Source organism: Buteo buteo, chromosome 5, assembly GCF_964188355.1.
Source record: "Buteo buteo chromosome 5, bButBut1.hap1.1, whole genome shotgun sequence".
NCBI classification, from domain to species: domain Eukaryota; kingdom Metazoa; phylum Chordata; class Aves; order Accipitriformes; family Accipitridae; genus Buteo; species Buteo buteo.
Window position 1 is genome coordinate 29,068,050 of NC_134175.1, and position 24,130 is coordinate 29,092,179.

At 40.7% G+C, this 24,130-nt stretch overlaps 1 protein-coding gene across 1 annotated transcript in view; it reads right to left on the bottom strand.

The window, feature by feature from the left end:
- Positions 1-10,415: 10,415 nt before the first annotated feature.
- MTX2 (metaxin 2) overlaps positions 10,416-24,130 on the bottom strand; it is a 33,936-nt gene continuing 20,221 nt past the window's right edge. The window contains 7 exon segments of the mRNA XM_075028381.1: positions 10,416-10,916; positions 12,898-12,974; positions 13,614-13,739; positions 14,150-14,188; positions 14,918-15,010; positions 15,760-15,836; positions 18,913-18,985. Coding sequence (XP_074884482.1) covers positions 10,706-10,916; positions 12,898-12,974; positions 13,614-13,739; positions 14,150-14,188; positions 14,918-15,010; positions 15,760-15,836; positions 18,913-18,985 — 696 coding nt within the window. The 3' untranslated portion in view covers positions 10,416-10,705.

Genomic DNA, 24,130 nt, shown 5'->3' on the forward strand with positions numbered 1-24,130 from the left:
GACAATAATGTCGTGAGTAAATATGCTCTTTTAAATTGGAGTGCAGAAGGAAAAAGGGGCTGAGTGCGTGGGGCTCCTTGGGCATCTGGTGGTTGGGGAGCAGCCCAGAGCTTGCAGTGGTCCCGGCTGTGGGAGGAGAGCAGGGCAGCCCCTCGCTGGATGGGTGTCCCACCTGGCAGAGCTGCCTCAACAGCTTCTCCGAGCAAGCTGGCATTGCTGGCATCACCTGCCTGTGGTAATGCTCAGGGGCTTTTATTTCTTTGGAAAGAAACACAACGGAGTGGCTCCTACCCCAGTGAATTTGCATGCTAACTGGGACAGAGGAGGGTGGAAGATGTCCTAGCCGAAGGCTTCCTGGACAGTGTGGCTTCTTACTGCCCAGTCAAACATCACGGGTCAGACAACAACCCTCGGGCTTGCAGCTGATAATACGGCTCTCAGTTGTTACAGCCTGATCGTTGCAACGATCTCAGCTGGGAGGGCCTTCTCATACAAATCTTCTTGGTCTCACCATTCAGGATGAGCAAATGCCTTTTCTCTGCCTGGGAAAAGGCACTAGAAGAGGCAGCAATTGCATAGGTAGGTGGAGGAGGTTGTGCTTAAGAACCTTAAAATGTTACTGAACCCTCGTTTAGCCTGTGGAGATCTCAAAATGGAAAAATCCAAGGCAGGTTGCCAAGAGTTAGGACTTCACTTCAGCGTCCTATCTGAGAATAAAAAAAGAGGCTTCCTGAGGTTCAGGGGTCTGGCTTTCATACCTTTTGTGCATAAAAATGATCACAACACCTTGGATGCAAGGAAGCGGGGCAGTTATTTAAGGTATCAATTAACATGACACCAATATTTTGTCAGGTGACTGCATGAAATTCAGTGGTGAGCCTTTCATGGCCTGGGCTTTGTTAAAAAGGGTAGTATTAAAATAGCCTGTTGTACGTCATCAGCTGATCTGTCATTTTCCATAATTCATGAGCACTGGGGCAAGATTAGACAATGGAGTCTTGGGTGAGAATTCATTAATTTCCTCCATGTTTTTAGAAATGTCAGAGGTGTAAAGCTGAGAATAATAAAAGTCAAACTCCTTAGATATATCTACTGTGCTAGGAAGAATATTACTCTGAGCATCTCTGACAGTATACAGCGTCTTAGTGTGCATGTGTCTTTAATTGGTATGCAAGGAGTTTATCTGCTTTACTGCCTGCACTTATCAGAAAAGATATAAAATGGGATGGTGATAATGGCTGCCTTCAAAGAAAAAGATATGTTCTTTCAAGGGTGTAAGTGCAATAAATCTTTCTAGTTTAAGGGCTCACTGGAAGCAGAAAGATTCTGTTCTGCTGACAACTGAATATGGGGAACTTTCCCAGGGGAAAACAAATCATGTTTCTCTATTCAAAATATAGTAAAAAGTCACTGAAACCTGATACTCCAGAATGTATATTACAGTATTTCCTACTGACTCCTTTACCAATTAAAACACTTACATACTAATACATTTCTCAAACAGTTAATATAAGGTATCTGGCACTGAATACACCTGTGAATGACTCCCACACTTATCTGCGGTTCAAATTTTTTAAAAAAAAGAGACTAAAAATAAGCAGTCAACTTTAGGTCTTTATTAAACTATACCACAGGAATTAATTTGCCTGGAATAAAAGAGACAATGCTGAGTTCATTGCTATTCCAGAACCATTCTGCATGTCTATGGAAAGCAGAGTTAATACTACAGGCACCTACCGGGTCTTGAAAGGGTCTTTTGTGAGTTGAAAAGAAATCAGTATATTTACTTCAGAAAAAACCCACATTATACATAAGAATCAAATGTTGTGCCTGACTGTTATGGAGAAACAAAACAGACAAGGGTGTTTTAAACTGATCTGTCAGTATGGTACTTTCCAGTGCTCACTTTATTCATGCAGCCAGCACCTGATGTTAGCATGAATTTAAATAATTCCTCTTGCCTTGAATAATGACCACGAAAGTTGAGTAATGGTATCTAGGAAATATCCTAACTTTTGAGGAGCTGCCTCTTATCTAGGACTGTTTGTTTGCTCCTCATCTCCTCCCGCCCCTAATTGCAGGGAGGTGCTCAGCACAACATATGACTAAACATAATACAATTTGATTTGTGTTGCAGTGTTCTCCAAAGAACAAATCTGTAAAATTACATGTGAAAGCTTAACACAATGATATAAAATGGCAGTGGCACGGTTCATATCTTAAACTGACAGACTGATGGTGATTATTGCAAGGACAATGCCCTGCATATGTCAAACGATTTGCAAATAAATTATGTCACCTTATCCTCCATTATTGTTTTTGCAGAGGACATAAACTGTGTCACTAATATTAAACTGTCAGCAAAAAAAGCCTACCTCAGCTTTTTCCTAGCTGAGAATGCAAAGACATCTGCGCAGAGACAAACATGCATATGGCCATCATTTGTCCAACATCTTACACATTGTGAAGGTTTTTTACTTGAAATGCCAACCTATGTGGCAGATGATGTATGTGTTTCTTCAGTCCTGTGATTACCAGCACAGAGCTGCTCTGCAGTGCTCTTCACCTCATCAGTTCCACAAGCTGCACTCCAAGGTGTGTGAAACATTTGCAGGGAGATGGCATCTGACATGCAGCAAGGCAAAAGCATTCTGGTGTGAATATTTGACTCCAGATTTTGTTCAAATCAGGGTCAGATTCTGACCTGGAGAAATTAGTGTGGGTAGAGATTTAGCACTACAAAATAGCAATTTGAAAACTGGAATGAATATATTTTAAAGATGGGGAAGCAGAGGAAAGTGGTGCCGTCTCCTGGGTGACTCCCAAGGGCCTGTAAAGGAGAGGGGAAGGAGGAAGGCTTTATAAGTGACCCGGGCTTTATTCTATTGGAAATAAGCAGAGGACAAGGCAATCTTAGTCATTTCTATTTGTTAGGTTGCATCATCTCAACTGCTGGGTTCTTTGTTTAGGTTTTGATGGTTCATTTATTACTACCAAGAAATGCCTTTGAAGGGTGATTTTCAATTGTGGTTAAAAAAGCAGCAAAGAGTGCAGTGCAGTGGTTGGAGCGTGGAGCTGGGAAACCAGCCTCCAGCCTCCTGCTCTAGATTTTGCCCTGCTCACATTTGGGACAAATTACTTGCAACTGCTGTGGTTTAACTTACTCTTCTGTCAGGCAGGTTTTTCTGTCTGACTCATCCACTTGGATAAGTTTGCCAAGTATTTCATAACCTTTGGCTAGAAATCACTCCTTTGATTGCAGATCAGTGATGTTTCAAATGGGATGCATCAAACAACTTCTGTTGGCTTTGGTGCAAGAGATGGCTCCAATTCACTGCAGTGAGGAGGACAATATGCTGAGAAACTCACTGAGCTGATTTAAGGATTGAAAGGGAACTCTATTCTCTTATTGCTACCAGTTTTTCCTCTTTTGGAAGCCTCATTTAAGTGTTTTGCACTTTTAACCCCCTCAGGAGTGAGGAATCTGCTCCTTGCCCTTCCAAGCTTTTCTCAGCCTGCTTTCAGTAAATCACACTTTATTACTACATTGATAATTTTTTAGTACTATAATACAAAAATGCCAACGAATTTTGAGACAACAGCATTATCAAAATGAGTTTAAATCTTACTTTCCATTTTTCCAACATTGAATTTTGTGAAACTTAAAAAAATAATTAATTACCTTGTTATTGGAATTGCTTGTGATTAGTCAGTTAGAAAAGCACATTTTAGGCATCATAGCTTATGGAAACACAATGTGTTTCCTGTGGCAGTAGCATTTGGACTCACTATAGATACATGGAGCAGAAGGTGGTAGGCTTGCAGGATGTTTCTCTCTGCCTAAACAAATCCTAGAAAGCATTCTGGTTTCTCTATTCACACTAAAGTGATTTTACTGGCACAAGAAATCTCTTTCAAAGCGGAGGGAGGAATGCAGTCCGCAGGCGTGAAAACCTTTCCCAAGGGTGAGCCCCTTCCTTTTCCTAGTGCAGGAAGACACTGAAGCGGCAGCAAAGGCAGGGAGATCACGAAAGGGTGTCAGGGAGAAGGGGCAGCAGGACGCGCCTCAGGAAGATGCACTGAACCAAATGAAAGTGCCTCCATAGAAACAGGCCTGCAGGAGCTGTCCTGTGTGTGTCAAAAGCATTTCCATCAGATGACGGGCAGCGGTTTCCACAGCAGTGTTTTTAGGCTTTGCTACAAGTGTGTTTTGGCATAACAGCAAGACCTTTGCACTAGCGCTTGCATGTAACACACAAGTCAGAGTCAGGTCTGTGATCTTTACACACACATGCAGAAATCTACCTGCCTTTTACAAAAATGTTATAACCTACAACAAAATACGCTGGAGAGAAGTTTATTTAAGTAGATAAAAGCACACCCTTCCCATAATGCCCCCAAACTACTGATCTTCATCAACTGGTTCCTTAAACATGCCACAACACAGACTTAAAGCTGCAAATGAAAGAGATCTTGGAGATAGTCAGTAATCTCAGCTATATAATTCTTGGCTAGGAGGCATCGTAGATCAAGATGCTACGCACTTCTGAGGGAAGGAGCTGACAAAAACTGCAAAGGAATTTTAGAAAGAAGTTTACCAGATTCAAGCTAGAAACAGCAGTGGACCTAAAGGGAAGTTTTTATTGTCTTGACAAGAAAGGAAAGTGAGCAGCTCTTAATCTAACAGTCCAAGTGATAACATCTGAGAGATGAAGGATAATTTTCACAAGATAATCTCAGGCAATAATCCTGTGCATCAGTGACAAAACTGCAGTGAGAGAATGGTGTGACCAGCAACAGATAGCTTCAAAGTCGAGAAAACCAGGCCAGAATTTTACTTTGGAGCTAAAAGTAGAGAAAGAAGAGATGTCACCAGACATGAGAGGATGACAGAGACAACCTGAGATGTATGACTAGGGAGGCGCACTTGCTGCTGGCAAATCTTTGCCAGGAAGAAGTGGTAGAAAGTGTAAATTCATGCTGAGAGAAGACAAACCTGGAGAGGAAGATGCTCTGGGGGCTGGGTCATGCCATAGTTTGACCAGACCAGCTGGGTGATGGCCGGTCTTCTTCCCCTGCTCTACAGAATTTGTCATGGCTAAGCTGCACTGGTTCCTCCCCACAGCCCCTGCAACAAGGTTCATTCAGATACCCTCCGATGGCTGCCTGCTTAGCCTAGGAAGATAGACTGCTGTTTGCAACAAGCCCTTTGCTGCTGCTTTTATATTCTATGAACGATCACCCTTTTCATTCTTGTTTCAAATCATTGTCACTGAACTGAGGTCACAAACCCTGGAAGACGGATGATCTGAGCAGTGCTTATAGGGAAGGCGACCATCATGCCCTACATCTTCAAGATCTCCAATTTTCTTCTTAAATGCAGAATAAACTTTTAGGTTAAAAAAAAAAAAACTCTAGATGAGAGAGTATTTATGTGACATAAAGCTTGCTTACAAAAATGTCTTTATTGACAAACTGGCTTACTGTCAGCATTAAGCCAAACAGGAGAGGCATGAGTTCATGTTGACCTCATGTCAGCTCACTATTCCAAGTCAGCCTCTGGGCACAGTGGCTTGGTGGACAGGAGTTACTTTGGCTGCCACAGATGTCAGCAGGGGCAGTTCATCTGTGTCAACAGTGGGAAGTTCTTCACCTCAACTAGTACCAAACTTGAAGTCTGCAGCAATAGATGAGAATGGTTGATGCTCTCTATGGAAAAAGCCTGTGCCTTCTTTCAAGCAAATGAATTAGTTGGAGCCAAAAAGGGTCTCTCAAACTCTCACTGTTTATATTTGTAAGCCTCAGCAAGCAAACAAAATTGCAACCAAATTTTCTGCTTGCTTTCAGTGCTGGCACTTCTTTCCCGGGCTGAGTTCTTTGACCATACTCAAGGCTAACAGTCAGGTTTTACATCTCATGTAGGAAGCCACAAAATAGCATCTCTGTGGGCATTGCTATGCTCTCAGCTCTCCATAGTGGAGAAGGATGTGGTATGTCCCAGTGACTTTGGTGGCTTAGGGTTGTAACAGCACACACAGACCTCATTTCAACGTAACCACTTCGGTATAGGCCAGCCCTTTTTGTATTTACATATGAAATACTTATGATCAGGCGGCTGCAATTTCTGGGCTCTTAATCCTGTAGGTGACTAATGGTCCCAGTATGGATACAGTTACCTGGGTGCAAACTTAATTCTATTGATGTCGCTGATTGTGTTTCCTGCAGCCCTATTATTGCCTTCACATAATGGTGTTTTGCCAGGTTGGTAACTGTTCCTATGGCAAAACCTTCCAGCCTAGACAAGCCCTAGAAGGTTAAAGTCATTTCAGTGTTTCTTCGGAGGCGATTACACAATGGGCCTTCAGCTCCCTGCCAAATGCTACTTTTTTAGAAAGTGGCGCTGGGGGCGCGAGCCAAGTATTGCAAACCTCTGATGCAGATGAGTGCATGTCAGCAGTTAGTGAATGACAGAAGAGAGATCAGCCAGGAAAGTTTCAAACTACATCAGGGTATAGCCTGACTTCGCTAATGCTTTCTACTTCCAACTCCTACTTTTATCCTAAGATCAGATAACAAGTAGCACTTTTTCTTTGTAACAATTCATTAATCAGAGAAATGATCCTTGCTAGTGTTTAGATGTTTTACTTAATTTGGTACCTCTGGCCTGCTGCCCCAGTAGTGCCAAAATTATTATTTCTCACCCAGCAGGTGATAAATAACAACTTCAGTCATGATTAATACCATGAATTTCTCAACCTGACTAATGCAAAAAACTTCAAACCTGCAGAACAAGTGGGTGCTAATTGTTGTGAGAGCCATTGGAGCTGCACTCTGCTTGCAAAGAAAGCAAGCCACAGGAAATGAAGCGTTTTCTAGCAGCACAGCTGATCCTAAGAGGCATCATTAAGTGCAGCTCAGCAGCATTCTCCATGTGCAGGTCTGTGCTGGGCTCTTTTTTTCCACAACACTGAGCTTTAAGTACATTTGAGAAGCAGGAGATTGCCAGGTTATTTTTCTTTCCTTGGGGAGAAGGAGGGGAAATAAAAGGCAGAGAAAATAGCAGATTAATATCTCATTAACACCACTCAATACTATAATTTTTACTAACTGATATGCGAATAGTGATAGATCCTAGCAAAAGCTGCTACCAGCGAAGCTCCTTCACATGTCCGTCTTGAAATCTCATCACAACATCATAAAATGTAGCATCGGAGACTCCCCAGTCAAGGAGCGCTTTCTTCAGAGAGGGACAGGAAAGCCAGGGGCTCAGGAAGGGCTGTCAGCTGGAAACAATGCTCCAATACTATAAATTAGCCTGTGGCTGAAATCCTGGCCACTTTCAAGTCACAAGCTGGTTTGCCACAGCCTGTGGTGGAGCAGGATGCTTGCTCCATTTTCCATGCTGTACACACAGTGCCGCAGGGTACATGGGATCCACGGTTTAGCTATGCATACGATGCTGTGCTTGTCAGGTGAACAAGATCTCCACAATGTCTGGAATTGGCACCATGTGTTTTTGATAGGAAGAGACATCAAAATCCAGCAAGGACACAACCAGGTAACTGTGCTGAGCAGGGCCTATGCTGAGCAAGATTAGTCCTTTCCACATACCCAAAGAAGCGTCTTGGGAACGGAGGAGCAGTCCTGTTTTCACCAGGACTCTCCCAATCATTTTAGCTCCATCAGGCAAGGAAAGCATCTGCTACTTTCCAACTAGCATTTAGTTCAACTTGAGCATCTCCGTATGAACCTATTAATTTGTGGAACAAAAAGGCTATGAGAAGCAAACCACCATGGGCAAGTGATTTATACATTGTTCAGACTCAGTAATGTCTATTCACTTGTAGTTATGAGTGCTTTTATGACTTTGTGTACTGTTTTGGTTGAGTGCCTCCTACAGTTCCTGGTGGGGCATATTCAGAGGATATACGTTAAGCCGTGGTGCAGCTGCTCCTGACATTCTTTCTGTTAGAAATCTAATTTTTGTCTTAATTTTGGGAAACTTCAGAAGTTCCAGCTGTCTGCTTTCTTCACCCAAAATAGCGTCTGGGAGCTTGGGATTTTTGAGCTTGAAAAGCTAGGAAAGAAAATCATCATCCACACTGTCCTGCTACATGAAACAGACCATAGGCCTTCCTGGCCTGATTCCTGCCTCTGGTGCATCAGTTGCGCTTCAGTCATGAGAGATCTTCCAGAAAAACACACAACGCAAGAGTAAAATTCTCACAGACTGCACCTGTACAGCCCTGTCTACTAGAGGGCCACTCAGACTGATAGAAAGCCCTCTTTACTTGGCCTGGATAAGGCAGGTTGGTTGACTTGCTCAACTTCCTTGCTTTAAAGGTTATTGGGTTTGGATTGGTTTTGGCTGGTTTTTTCCACCCTTAACTGGCTCTATTGCTGGTCTTGTTTCAGCTTTTCATTTTTTTTCTTGAACTGTCCATGGCATTTCAGGAGCAATCAGTATCAGTGTCCTTTAGAGGACTGCAGCTTCCCAGAGTTATAGCATGGCTTATGAGCTTCAGTCCTCAGTGCTCAGCTCAGTCTGCTCTGTAGCTCTAGCCATGCTAGAAATGTCATTTTAAAAAATTATAATGGTTTCTTGTATTTATGAAGTACAAAGTATGTCCTTTGCCTAGGACTTTAATAGCTATTTTCAACACTGGTAGCAAAGCCAAGATTTTCCTTGTAGTTTTAAGTTTATATATTGCCTAGAATGAGGTGCAGCCTGAACTACAAACCTGCCCTGTGGCAAACATGCCATATAGAAAGTATGCTCTTCAGTCAAGGAAGTAAGGAATGGTTTTTCCCATTTTAAATTTCGTTTTACTAATTAAGTTATCAAAGTTAAACTTTCAGAAACTCTTTAGTTTAGCTTCCAGAGCTCAGTCTCTGCTTGTCCTCTCACTTCCAATATTGAAAACTCTGTGTAATTTGCCTCTCTCTGTATCCTTAAGTGCAGTCTGAGTAGCTCAGGTGGATTTACACAAACTTTGTAACAGATCAGTATCTTTTGCCAAACCACTTCCACAGCATTTGAGTATATTTTCTAGATCAGACATTCAAAGTGGCTTAATGCATATGGCTACCTCAGTGGTTTGGGGTTTTTTATCCTCTGAACTTATGCTATATTTTAACCACACAAAACTTGCAATAACTAGCTATTCAGCATCCAAAGTGGTGTACTACCAGTGCTTGCTCTACCTCAAGGAAACCTTGCCAAAATATAAAAACATGGTTTAATTTAATGCTGTTTCAAAGCAATTGCTGAAATTTGGTTACAAGGTGGCTAACAGCCACTGTAGCCTTGAAAGAGGAGGAATACATGCCCACTTGCACATTTTCAGACTGCACATAAGTTAAAGCCTGTGCATAGGTGGGTTTGGAAATCTGTTAAGTAAATTACTCCTGTAGTTCAGTCTACTGGTGGCAGAACTGCCAAAACCACAGAAGCTAGGTTAAAATCTTTACTCATGAATGGTGCTCTGTAAATAGCAGGAGGTAAAAGGCAAGTTTAATTGCTCTTTTCACACAGGATTTCCCCATCACCGTGGCACTGCTAGCTTTAGAGACTACTGGAGAGTGTTTTTTCTCTCAAAGTACTGTGTATCATAGTATTCTCTCCAAACTAAGAAAAAAAAACCACAACAAGTTCTTCTCCAGTTTTTCCAGAAGTTGCGTTAATGCAGAAAAGCAAGTTCAAAAGAAGTATTTGGGTTCTTAGCTACTGACCGCTTTGGTAGCGGAAATTGTCACTAAGCAGTCAAGAATTGATGGGGTTTAGTTTGAAAAGGTAACCAACATACATGTGTGAAAGTTTAAGACTGAAATGCAGGACAAGAGCAATTTTCCTCTCCTGGCAAAGAGTGATTTGATAAAAGGCCAAGACCCCCTTATACATTGAAACTTATGTGGATTTGACTACAGTAGACTTGTGTATCAAAAAGCAGGCAGTAAGAATTCAGCTCCATTTTCCAGTCAAGCTCACAAGAGTGGTCCCCTGCAGCAGGAATGAGTATTAAAACTGGGGAATCATAGAAAGAAAAAAAAATGTAAATCCAAAAACCAAAGGTGAACAAGAAATAAAAGCAAAGGCAGGACACACACAAGTAGTAATGACAGCCAAGAGCTACTTTGACACAAGATAAGAACTGACTGAATAAAATCATATCACTTGCGTGCTGCAGAGCTCCAAGACATTTTTGTCACCCAATTTCTGAATGAATTTTGGCTGGGGCAGGCAAACCTAAGAACTCTAATGAGTCTTTTCATTCTCAGCTTAATAATTCTAACTAGTTTACCATACAACTGTCTTCCAGTTATCCTGCCAACAGGATCCCACTTGTTAACTATGTAGACATTAATTACATAGACATAAAGCTTAGTAAGAAAAGCATTTTAAAAGATCAGAGAGAAACTTTTTAAAGTATTTTATTTTTTTTTATACAGATACAATATTTTTCCAAGGTCACTTTAGAGTAAGTGGTGTACGGGTTATTAAAATGGAAGTGCCCATGCAGTTGTTTCAGGTTAAATGTGCACAGTATATTCTACAACACAAAAACTGCATTTAGAGTTTTTTCTTGCTCCAGAATGATTTGGCAGCTTCAAAAAGCTAATACATGTCTCCATCCTCAAAATCAATTCACTGAACAACAAAACCCAAAACTGAAATGCAATCCACCCCAACCACCAAACAACACGCTCATCTCAGTAAGGACCTCTTAGCAGATCGGGCTGCAACAGTTGTAGAGCTGTCTTTATCATGACCTTCAAAGTACTGCTGCTCTATTCGCCGACAAAAGGCTGTGAGATTACTGTAGTTTTTCACTTTTTCAGATAGTTCATCAGTGGTTAGTTGAGTAGTAAGGATTGTGAACAGATGTCCAAATACCAGAGCATCTAATTCAGTTGGTCTGTAAAAACAGAAAAAAAGAACAGGTATTTTAGAAGGCAAATCCTGATCAAGAAAAACCCTGCTGTTGTGAATAACTTTTAGATAGCCATGCAGTCTAAGAACTGGGAAGACATCAGGCAACACTGAACTTACCAAATGCATGAGAACTGTTTAAAGAGTATATAAGCATACTGCTAGTTCTCAGTATGGCATCTTTCTTTGCCTTTGGTAGCTTGGAAATGTGGAAATAACACTTCTTAGATCAGGCGGAGTTACTGATCCAATATCAAACCATGCTCCACCTTTTAGTTCTGTAACAAGGGCAAATGCTTATCAGGTCTTTTAGGGGGTTTTCTTTTTCCTCTACAGATGTATACAAAAAAACGCCAGCTATTATCTCACAAAGAAAAAAAAAAATAAGGGGGGGAACATAAAACCCCTATTCCCTTTTTTGTGCTTTTCAATAGTCAGAAACTATTCAACCAATAAGAAAAGGAGCTCCAGGATGACAGCAGCTGGAAACATCTTTTTGAAAGGGGACTAAAGGGGACTACACAGAAGAAAATGGGTACTTTGGGAAACAGTGGTCTATTGAATGTTTTCAGTCCTACCTTATTTTAGGTACAAGCCTTCTGAATTGTCATCTTGGACCTTTGTATGTAAGTAGCCCATGTGCAAATAATTTTTTTTTTCAAATACATTAATAACTTAATAGTCCTTTACTCATGTTCAAGCATGAGGGTTTTCTAACAGATTTTTTTTTTGCCTTTATTTGTGGATCACTAAGAACTCTCCAGTGGAGATGTGGACCCTCGTATAACAAACTTAAATCTGTCAGCAACAGGCTGCTTTTCTTATTTACCTCCTACAGGCTCCCAGAAGTCACAGACTGAAAAATACTGGACTAAGAACACATACTTTCACAGTAATATTTCAGAGCTAAAAACTTTAAAGGTTGAAACTGTACAAAGAAAGCCTGGTTAACAAACAACAAAAGCAAAATCCCCAAGCTGCAATTCTTTACAAATATAGAAAGAAAATTTAGGAGATACTATGTTTAAGAACAATTTGAGAAGATGCAATTCAAACTTGTCTTCTATAAAGCATATTTCTGTATCCACTCAATTTACACTACTTGCCTAGTCTCAACTTGGCAAAGACACACGCAGGAAAGTAACCAAGATCACATGCTGCCTTTTGAAGATGTCTCCCTCTCCAAATGTAGCTAACTCAAGTCCAGACCTGAGCATTTCTAGTCTGATCTATGCACAGGAGATACAAGGGAGCTAATGTGATGTTATTCAAATCCATAACATTTCAAAAATATTGAATTATTATAGGGAAAAAAAAGAAAAAAGCATTTTGCAATTGGAAGAAACTGGTGAAAACAGAGGACATCCCATGAAGACCAGATTGTTCCTTTTTTCTCCCCTACAAATGTGAATCCTAGTTCTCACTTTACAACTGATCCTTTGTTGATACAAGGCTAGCTTCTCCCCCAGTTCTTAAAACTCACAGGCACCCTCATGCTACTTCTGTTCATTCAGAACTGCCCCTGGTGTTAAGAAGGGCAAGACAAGCTGTCCTGGTCAGGACAGCAAAACATACATTCACTCCCTTCTACCTCATAGAGAATGTTACCCAAGAAATACAAGTAAAGCTTTAAATGTATCATTTTTAATAAGAAACTAACTGTATAAAGGTGTACATGTAAGGTGCTTATGTAAGTTGTGGTAGACTCTGTAGAGAAAACAAGCAGGAATAAAACTAAATCACAAATAGAAAAAACAACCAATGGAAATTTACAGAAACTTTCCTTTTAAACCCTTTAATTACTTATTTCTGAAATTTCATGTTTATATTCCAGTCACACATTTCTATTTCTACAACTAATCATGTAGCATTAAAATAAAACAAGAGTTTTCCATATATAAATATATGTGGATACATATCTATATCTCACATTCCTGGATATAATATTTCAGTAAAGTGTAACTTACTGCTTATTGAAGAAATATGGTTGTGTTCCTAATCTCTGGGAGAGAGCCTGACAACACTGATCTACATCTTCAAGCACCTATCAAAGCACACAAGAGATAAAAGATTCATATTGTCAGGAAATACCAACATTGCAAAAAATAGCCTCCTTACTCTATTTGCACTGACAGTGGGAACGAGGAACATAGTTGGAACATGAAAAGCTGTTAAAGTCAGTCAAACCTACACAGTAGACAGGTAGCTAAGTGTTAGTTAATCTAACATTTGATGTAAGGCAATTCTGATTAAGTGCTTCCCATAACGTTTATAACTTAGCTTAATGAAAGGTACTAACTTGTACCTCAAAACTGACTCCTTTTTTTTTTTTTTTTTTTCAGACCTCTGACAAAGGAAGCCTTGCAAAGCTTGCCTATTAACGCCATACAAGAAGTGGGGGCTGTGACTTACAACCTATTTTCAGGACTACGGCCTAAACTAACATCACCAGAGATGTACACTCATGGTAAAACATCCTTCCTCCCACCCCATCAGGTTGCACATAATTTAAGATTTATTGCTGCTGAAGGCAAATACCTGACTCCAGATAATATTTTAAGTACGGAATATATTTTTTACTACATCTGTTCCAAAAAAGTGTTAATCTCCAAGGCCTTTTAAAAAAAAAAAAAAAGAAAAAATAAAACAGGGTAAAGAAATAAGCTTCACTTTTCATACTGACCTGTTCAAGCGTCTTTCCAGCCCATCCAATGGCTTTCATCTTTCGCCTTACCTCCCATTGCTTCTGATAGGACAAAATGCGGTTAAGAGGCCATGGGTAAGGGGAGCCATACCTCGGGTGAGTAATCTTTGTTTAGAAACAGAAAGGTACTGTGTTATCATATAAGAAAATACAGGTATCTGTATGCACAAAATAGCTAATATTCAAATATTTCTATCAGAAAGGGAGCTGTAAAAGAGAAAGGGATTTCTGTGATATGCTGTAATTATTTGTGCAGAATTTATAGTTTGCAGCATAACCATTTAAAACTATTACTTCAGAAACATATACAAAACCCATATCTATCCTGCAGTCGGCTACCTCCAGTAATGACACAACTTCCCTAAAATGTATATGCAAGTGAAATTAAAGTGAAAAGACTGTATCATTAATGGTATAAACCTCAATGTTTCATTTATGAGTAGGGACTTGCAACTGTGAGCAAAAGTGTTTTCTCATTAAATTTTAATTAAGATAAATGCTGCAGAACCACTCACCTCCTCTACTGTAACATCATCACACCATTGGAGATAGAGCTAGGAACAGAAAGAACACTTACTAAAACTTCCTAATAAAGGAGAATACAGAGACAATCATTTCTCACTAGTAGAATTTTCTCTTCTATATTAGATTAAGTTTCCATTTCATTCCTCCTGTTAGACCTCTGAATGTAGAAAAGAAATTAAAACTGGAAGGCAAAGCCCAGTTGCTAGTCCTTACTTCGCCAGCACCAGGACCAAGCTGAGACCAAAGGCCCACTCCTGTTGCCCACGCTGCACACAACTCAGTACACAGGTTACCAGCCCTCAGCTCCTCAGCCACCTGCAGCTCACCAGCATTTCCAGCACTGCTCCCACACCGGGACTGCGTCACGTTAACTGGCCACGGACGTGAACCACAGGGGATCCCAGCCTCCCACCAGGCACGTGAGCACACACACTGTAGAAGGTGATAGCAGGGTGCCTGGCCAGCTGTGGGCTAGGGTAGGATCCCCAGAACCACTGGCATTTTCCAGTCAGTTACTTCTACAGCTACGTGACATACTTCAGTTAGGTGAGGGGAATCATACGCGTGGCTCGCATCTACAGGAACATTTCAGCAAGCAATCCATAGCGTACAAAGAATTTACTCCTGCCTCCTTTCGCCTCAAAAGTTGATGACCTAATCTAAGAACAAACAGTATTTCCAATATGGGGAAAAATCCTAAAGCTTTCTTGCCTATAGTCACTTATGTAAGTGTGTGGAGTTACTATGGTTTGCTGTACCTCTGCTGTCAAGAGCATATTATTGACTAATTCCATATAAGCTTTCATCTCGGCTTTTTGGACTTCATCCAACCCATCACTGAGAGAATGGCCCTAATGGGGGAAAAGTAAAAAAAAAAAAAAGACACACATGTAAGAAAGGATATTGGAATATTCAGCAATGCCTGACCCAAGGACCTCTGAAGTCAATGAGCTTTGGCTCAGATCCTGATCTCTTGCATAGTTCGGTAACAAATTACATATGCAATTTCTACATAAAGTGTCCTTTAGAATTAAAAAGAAATCATCATAACATAACATAGCTAATCCACAACAAATGTAGACTATTATCAGTTATAGATGAACACAGTTTGAGCACACAGCCTTCTGGTTAGTGTATCTCTGTGGCAAGAAATAAACACAAATTTACATCTGTGATACAGCTTTATCAACTGCTCAGTGAGAAGACAATATTTTTTTAAATATAGAGGAGGGTTGGGGGCATGGAGAAGCAAAGGCAAATTTGAACAGTATCTGACACTTCAGGATTTAAACCAGTCAGTTCTGGGTTTAAGAGTTCTGAGACCCAGAGACAGCACACGTAGAAAAACAGTCTCAGACACTGGCACTGGTATGCAGCTATCCTGCGTAGAATTTACTTCCAGAATTTGAGTAAATGACAAAGAAAAACATTTCCATCTCAGCAAACTCCTATTCTAGGATATCTTTCTTTTAAAATGGCACCAGCTTCCTACGCTGTTTTAACAAATTAAGTAACATTCCAGAAGAGTACACCAAATTAGCACAATGCTAAGCAGGATTAACATGCTATTCACTAATTGATGCAAACAATGTACTATTACCTTGGCTTTTACAAACTGGACTATGGGCCCAAGTTCAGATACTACTTGATTTCCCACGTGAATAAAGGGTACTTTGCCTGTAAAATGAGAAATGTATTTTAGTAAGAGCTTTTTATGCCTGTAGAACATCATCTACAATTTTCAAAGCAATTAAATATTGCAGGTACACCTGAACATCAGTGGTTTTTTTCAAATGAGCATAGGTAAAGCTCTAACATACATAGCTCACCTAGTGAAGGTTTGTACTAACAGACATCTTCCTCGTGATCTTCCTCCTCTTGAACCTCTTCTACATGCAATACTTGCAATTGTGTATTTCAAAGTTAGAGAGTGAGATCTATCAACTTGTATTTTAATAATGGATTTTGCTTTGCTGGAAAGACTTAATTCAATGTTTCTCTGAAGTGCAGCTGGGAAATCCCAGGAAAGCAGACAGAGCCCTTGGCAAGTTTTACGACACAACGCATTCCCACCCTCCTTTCTAACCCACTGGTGGGGAAAGGGCTGCTGAAAGGATGATGGGAGATGTGGCACTGTGCCCAGGAAAGCAAGCAGGGGAAGTGCAAACGCACACTCAGCAAGGCAGGGTCTTGACTCTCCCTCCTCCAGTCCTTCAGATTTCCAACGACTGGGCCACCCAGCTCCTGTTGGCTGCCCCAGTCTTCACTCTCTAGTTGTGAGCTGGCATTTTCGAGCCCCCTGGTCCCAGGGCCAGGAAGAGGTTCTCGGTATGAGACCCACAGCTTCACGATCTGGGGGGCTGGGAGGGGGAAGGGGCTTCATCATCACAGAAGCAAGGTGGGGTTAAAGCTTAATACTAGTAAGGCTCAACATTCAGTCTATGAAGCTGAGCCCTGAGGGTCCAGCATGGGGCAGGGCTAAAAACTGCCAGTCCTCAAAAGACTGGGAAATGGCTGTGTCACTGGTGTAATGTGTGGGAGTGCGAAGGGCTCCCGAGTCTGTACACACCACCTGCTCTGCTTGGTAACTTTTCTTACGTGCAGAACTGAGCCAAAGCTTTAAGGCAGGCAGAGACACAAGAGGAAGCCCTGGTACACACGGCAAGCCATGATGCATGACAGAAGTTACTGTAGCCCCTTTTCCCAACGTGTCACACGCTGTCAACGTGTGAAGCTGAGGGCTCCTGCTCCAAACGACCCCAACCGGGTTGCTTGTCCTACAAATTTTCATCCAAGTGCAACTGACAAACATCAACCTTATATTTAAGACTAAAACTTTTAGGATTATTTACATGATTGAAACAATGCATAAAATGGAGATAAATGCTGGATGCTTTGTATTACTGAAAACGTCCTCAAGCCCAAAGGCTGTAAATGAGCCTGCCCAGTGCAGTGGGGCACGGCACCCTTTTACCTTCCCGCCTCTTGCTGTGGGCAAACTCTGCTCTCAATAGACAGCCCAAAGAGCAAGATCAGTACCTGCCTGACTCCAAATATGTTATTAGCAATACATTCACTCTTTTCACTGAAACACAAAAACCCTACTGTTTGGCCTAGCTCAAACACTGTTCATGCTAACAGCAGATTCAGTCATGGTTTTTATCATGAGATTCACTCCTCACTGGCTCGATTAGCCTAAGGGTAATAAATGAAGTGCATCACACCAACAAAGGCTTCATCTGCATCCACACACTGCATGTTGTGAAAGGAAATGCAGACCTCTGTGCTGCAAATTCAGTGGTTTCAGTCAGACTGTACTTCACACACCAAGACAATCCTTTGATATCATACTTTTGACTCCCTCAAAATGTGTTTTGTCATTGCGACTGTGAGATAAATAACCTTCTCCCCAAAATGATGAGATGCAGATCTTTGTCTGCTGCTGCTGTGAGACAGAGGGTGGTGGGGAGGGAGAGAAGGGAAGAAATGAAAACCTTGTCTGAATTGTCATTAAAGAACCAAAAAAAAGAAAGAAAATGGGGCAAGTGAATAAAAGTAATAAGGACTCCAGGAGTAAGGGCAAAAAGAATACATGTATTTCTACTTACATTTAAAATTGAAGCAGTATAATTTTCCCTCTTGTGCTCCTTGTTTTCAGCAGAAGGAAGAAGTGTTCAGACCCAAATTACAATATCAGATGCCAGCAAGTGCAGACATGGGGTGCGAGTGACAGATAAGTGAGAGCATGCAACTACCACCAGTCCTACACCTGCACATGCAAGATGCTCCTCTGTGCTTGGATTCAGCATTTCAAAGCTACCTTTATTTACTAACGAACAATTTATATACCTCCATATTTTGCCGGTTTTTTTCACTGCTGCCAAGCAACTTGGTTTTTTTTCCACTGCTTTGACCAAAATATCAGTAGCAGCAACAGCACCCATACAGCTGGCAGACATATACTGACAGGCTCTTCCATGCGGCAGTCATCAGCCAGAGCCAGGTAATCGGTAAATAAGTACCTGCTCATACAACAAAAATCTGGGACAGGAGTGCAAGGATTGCCAGACTTTTGTGCCCTGCATTCAGCAACTCTTAACTTTTAGGCTACCTTCTGAAGCTGGCCTCTGGATGTTTTTAGGCAACCAGCCATCTCCAGCAAAAGGCAGGGTCTGTACCCTTCTAACACTTCATTTATTGTTGGTGGGTTTGGATTTTTTTCCAGACAGTCTCATGGATCAGAGGAAGATGTAAAATCGCCTGTCACCCTTAACAGTGACAATGCACCCTTCGGTCTTCTCCTGTAACAATATCCTGGCAACCATCTTCCAGACTGGGTAACAAAAGATAATCTTTCTCCAGTGTTGTCTCATCCCAGCAATGGGAAAATATAACAGCATTCACTGGAATATTCCCTGGATGCAGAATAAAGCCACTTGTGGAAACATACGTCTTTCTGCTTCAGGACACAACCACTCTCAGGCATTTGAGAGAAGGTTTCCACCAGGCATTTGAACTGTCTGAACACTTTATATAGGTACTGCATTCACAGGCACAGTTACACATTGTGCCAACATTACTTTGCATTTGACTCTTTTAATTGTTTGCAGAGGAGAAACTGCACTGGAGAGGAGGGGGGAAGGAAACCCACACACAGTAGCACTGACTGACTGTTATCAGCAAGACAAGGCATAGTTGCCATGGTATCAAAATGGAGGTATAACATAGTAATTTAAATGAAGACCACACTTACCAGATGGGGACATGTACTCGGCATTTGCCCTGCAAACCACCCGGATTGGCAGATTGCACATTTGCAAAAAGGCCTGGAAACAAAGAGTCGCATTTTAAAAGCGTTAATACACCACTGACAAACAAATGCATTCTTCTCAATACATTTGACTATGTTTTTGCTAGTTGCTAGCACATGCTTATGAAGTATAGCTCCTTGCATAAAAGAAAAACAAGGGGATTTCCTTAGACAACTGCTTATCATCCAGTCATTGACTAGAATTCTTCTTATGAAGTGTCACCTATTTTTACTGTTTTTTCAAGACAAGCAAAGAAGCAATATCTGACAGATGTAATTAGTGCTGTGGCTGTACAAAATCAAGTGACATTTTGCCCCTCCTGAAAGTCATAGTACTTACTACTTCTGGCTAAAGCTGGCTAACCAAGTTCATGTTGTTTAACATGGCAAACACATATAGCACCTTCCCACATTATATTTACAATAGCTGCCAGAAGTTTTGCTCTATGAGACTATAAGAGCACAAGCCTGCTTTGGTAGGAAGTATTTATTATCTTTAATTTATGTGAATCATGGGGACCCTAAGTGATCCATTTACTGTTTCTTTCTATCTGTAACCTTAGATTCAAAGCATTCTCAGTAGGATACCAATTTTTGTCAGCACCTGCCATCACCACAAAATCCTTAGTGCGCTTCTGCTGACATACCAAAATATCAAGAAAAATACTAGCAATTTGAACAGAACGTGGCAAATAAGGAACCTCTTACCCTCTAGAGTCTCTCACAACGCAGTTAAGTCCTATCACTCATTTTGTCTTTGCAATTAGACAGGTCACAATTCCAGATTCCAAAATCATACCTATTTATCCACAGTGGCTTGAGGTGAAAAAAGCCTACACCAAGAAGGCTACCACCATGAAGAAAAATGCTGCTGTAACACGGCACTTTCTACATAAGCCTCCTCCAAGCTCTTCAGATCACAGGATCTGGCAGTAAACTGCACTCTCACAGCTTTAGACACTCAGACCCCCATCACAGACATCAAGGTAACCTAAACCTTAACCTTGAGATTGCTCACCTCTGCACTAGATGAGACTGTAAGGCATGAACTAACACTGGCATTAGCCCTGTTCCTAGCTTTGTGGCTTCTGTAGTATCCGTCAGGCAAACAAAAATAACCCAAACAGCCCCTCTCCTCTCTCCTGCACTCTTCCAAGTCCTCTATTCCCAAACCCTAACCCAATCCAGGGAAAAAAAGCTTTGGTCCTTTTCCAACCAAATACAAGAACTGCACAGTCTATTACAACATTTGGCTCTTGCAGGTTTAGATGACCTAACTCAAATCCAAATCCCAATTTAAAGCAAGGAACTATGGTCACAAGCTGTTACACAAGACATTGATTACAGCTGAGAAGAGCCTGCCTCAGAACTGTGGAGACTCTGCAAAATCCACCAGAAACCTGGGTTTCTACATCTTTTGATTTCCTCAGCCTAACTCTAACTTGGGGTGGGGGGAAGCACTTGCAAGCGCAGAGACATATTTAAGCAAAAGGAGGTGAATCAGAGAACTGTTTTTACTTTTTCATATCAGTGTGTCAAAAATGAGACACACTGGCACAGAACACTTGGGTTACATGACTTGCTTCGGCAAATTCTTGCCTACTGTACATCGTATCATACATTGGCTCCTACATTGTACAAGGTTTCTATGAAAAACACTGTTTGTGACTGTGAAAAACAGTCCTCAGCATAGAGGCTGAACTATAAATAAAATCTTTTCAGTGTAAAGGGTTCAGCCAAGTTTCCATCAAAGATCTGAATCTGACCTTACTCTCTCTCCTTCTCCTCAATAAACATCCCCAGACCAAGAAATATTGACCTTTATTACATTTGGCAGGGAAATTCTACCTCAGTCTCTGGCCTAGTGCAAAGGGGATTTAGAATACGTTGCCATTTTGGCATCTTGGAAATGCAAACATCCTGGGTCCATGTGCCTTTTTTGCACTTCATAAAGAAAAGATAAGAGAGGAGGCTGAACTAGAATTGAGCTCCAATGTGGGAACAAATATTAAGTAAATAAAAATGTTTGCTACTCTGCATAATAAAGTGCAGATTCTAGTAAGCTTAGATATAAGTCAGTCTACCCTCAGTGAGGTTAAAAATTTTTATTTTTTTTTATTTTTTTAAAAGACCCTAAAGTACACACCAAACCAAAAACCTGAGAAAACTTCCTTGGGATAGTCATCTTCAGTTCTGATGAACACTTCGTAGATGGGAGACCAGGACTGAGCTCGAGAAACTGAAGAATGATTCAAGATTAAAATTGGGCAAATCCATCCAGTTCTGCGTTCACTCCAGCAGTTCTCCTGCAACGTTCAGAAACACTGACCACTGGAGCTGCCTCGCCAGCAGCCTTACAAGGCCTGCTCCAGCAACCCCCTTCAGCATCCACATGCCAACACCTATTCCACTTCAGTCTTTGTCTATATTTAGGATCAGCTTTAAGATGAGTAGTGAAATAGTAATGAAAACAAAATCAAGAGAAAACAGAACAGTGAGAGTTGAAGACAAAATCATTTAATGCCATACAATAAACCTAAAAATAAAAAAATATTTTAAAAAACTAAAAACTGCTATTACATCTTTAAAAAGATAGAAGCCCAGGGAATTAAAAGACCAATATGTTGAGCTGTAATTTGTATCCAAAGCATGACCTGTTCAATTTTAAGTGCTTCTTAAATATTGTTCTGCAGGAAAATGAAGGAAAGCTCCACAATATGAGAGCAGTTTAATCCTTATTGGATCTATACTGCTGAACTAATTATTACCTTAGTAGACCAGTACCCACTTCTTGGTTCAGCTTAAACTAATGGTCCACTGCATAGCCTTCAAGCTGACTAAAAAATACATGTCAGCTGATAAAAGGAGACAGTGCTACACCAAACTATGAGGGCTCAGCCCAAGAAATAAGCCTTACAATTTGCATTGCTATGACAGTACTTACATTCTTTCATTGATGTAACTGACAGGCTTTGGAAATTATTAGTATTAACAACACAGGCGTGTTTTGTTTTTCGAGCACAGTGAATGTATTTCATATTTATGGAAATTATGGTTTCTTTTAGAAAAAGGGATGGACAAGGATCGTGACCAATGCATTTTTATAAACATCCACCACCAGAAAACCTCAATTTTTTTTTCTTCATTCAACTAGATAAATTAGATTTTAGACAATAACTGATGTTAGACAGTAAGTGGTATGAACTCTTACCAAAATAGTTGAAATTGGCACAGATCAAAGAAATCCTACAGAGACAATATAGGACAAAGCAGCAATTTTTGTGAGTCTTTAGCTCATTTAACGCTTTAGTCCAGTGATCAAGGGAGGATTTGTTCCTTTTTGACCACACTGATGTAGAATGTCAAGAACCAGCACATTTGGTCTACAGATGGTATCAGACCACCATGGCTTCCAACTCTAATAAAAGATGCAGTGGAACACTGATTATGCCAGCTCAGAGCATCTCATTTCCCTTTGGGTACTTCACATATATAATTTGAGCAAGCAAGTAAACCCTTGCTTTTCTTGTGAGAGAAACCATCAGCAACTGGGAGTGAGCTCAGCTCCTCTGAATGCTTTTGGAGTAAAGGACCAGAGATTGAAGGCTGAAACCACCCAAGTACAATTCTGCTGAGATTTATGAAGATACCAACACCCTTTCAAAGACACAGCATCAAAAGCTGAGCAATCTGAAAGATCAAGGGCCCAGGCTTAATCTAGTACATCAGAGATTATTGTTAACATCATAAATTTGGCTGATCAACTTAAAAAGGGACTGAAAGGGGCCAACTGAATTCCAAGTGACACATAAGCTAGTTAATCAAGCCCTTGTGAAAATTTCTCTAAAATGGTAAGCAAGACAGTAACAGCTAAACTAGAAACAAGACACTTAACTGAGCACAGCCTGCCACACCTTGCAAAGATGCTTGTAATTCCAAAGAACAGCATTAAATTTCCCGCTCTTTTATCCTCTAGACAAAAAAAATGTACTAGCACAGAATGAACAGGGTGGCTATTGTAGGCCACAAACTGGATCTCCTCCAGCACCTAGGATTCTCACACAATAATACTACAGCCGTTGCAGTTCTTCAGAACACAAAAAAAAAATAGCTCTCATGTCTGTAGTAAAACTGGTACACATTAGTTCATCTAAAGTTTTCCGGTCCAAAGAAATCATAAATATGTTCACTGAATATGTTTATTAATACTTTGAAAACAACTCTTCCAAACAAACTCTAAGCATGGAAACGAGAACTGAATTCCTGCTGGAAAGGATAAACTTTTTTTAATGCTTAACACCTATCCAAAGAGTTAACTGTTTCGATCAATTCATAAAGAGGGGGGATTAACATTCTTATTTCCCCTTGCTCATGTTACAGAAGATCAAGAGATGCTCAATAGACTTTACACAAATAAAGGAAACTTCATTCAAGCATAAATATACAGAATTCACTACAACTGAAGGACATCAAACCAAAACGCTCAGGCTTTTAAACGGAATGAGTAATTTCACGGCTCATACTAGTTAATGCAGCATAAAACAAGGGTAATGAAATCTCAGATTGGGAAGAACTGAGTTTATTCCCCTGGCGTCAGCAGGAGTGCCTCCTTTATCCATATGTTCCATTGATTCTTTGCATTTCTGTAATTTTAAAAACAGGGGCACCATTTCTTGTGCAGTATCGGCATTGGTCAATGACTGAAGCAGACGCCCAGAAAACTGTCCAGTTTAGTAACTTACGTTCAATATAATGTCTGCTACAAACACTTTTCTGTAAGTTATTTCTGGAACAAAGTGTGTCCTTTCTTTGGATTAAGTTAATATGAGAAACAGATAAAGGCATTAAAAAAATAAAGATTTGGCTTAATAGCATTTGTCAGCTTCTCTCCCATGCATGCTCTCTGTCTCTCTTCCCTGCAGGCTAAGTGTCTCCCCTCTCACAGTCTTCCAGCCTCTCTACCTGTAGCATCACCTACTCTGCTGGCACCTGGGAAGGGAAGTGAGAAATGTGAACAATATATTTTTAGCAATGCTACCTTTCTTCTTCCAGACTGAAAGTACCAAGTCTACAAAGTTGCTACTGCCTCTGTGCACCTTATTTTTAATGGGAGACTTTGCTGTGGACAGGAAGGTGGAGAGCTGCTGCAAATCCATAAGGA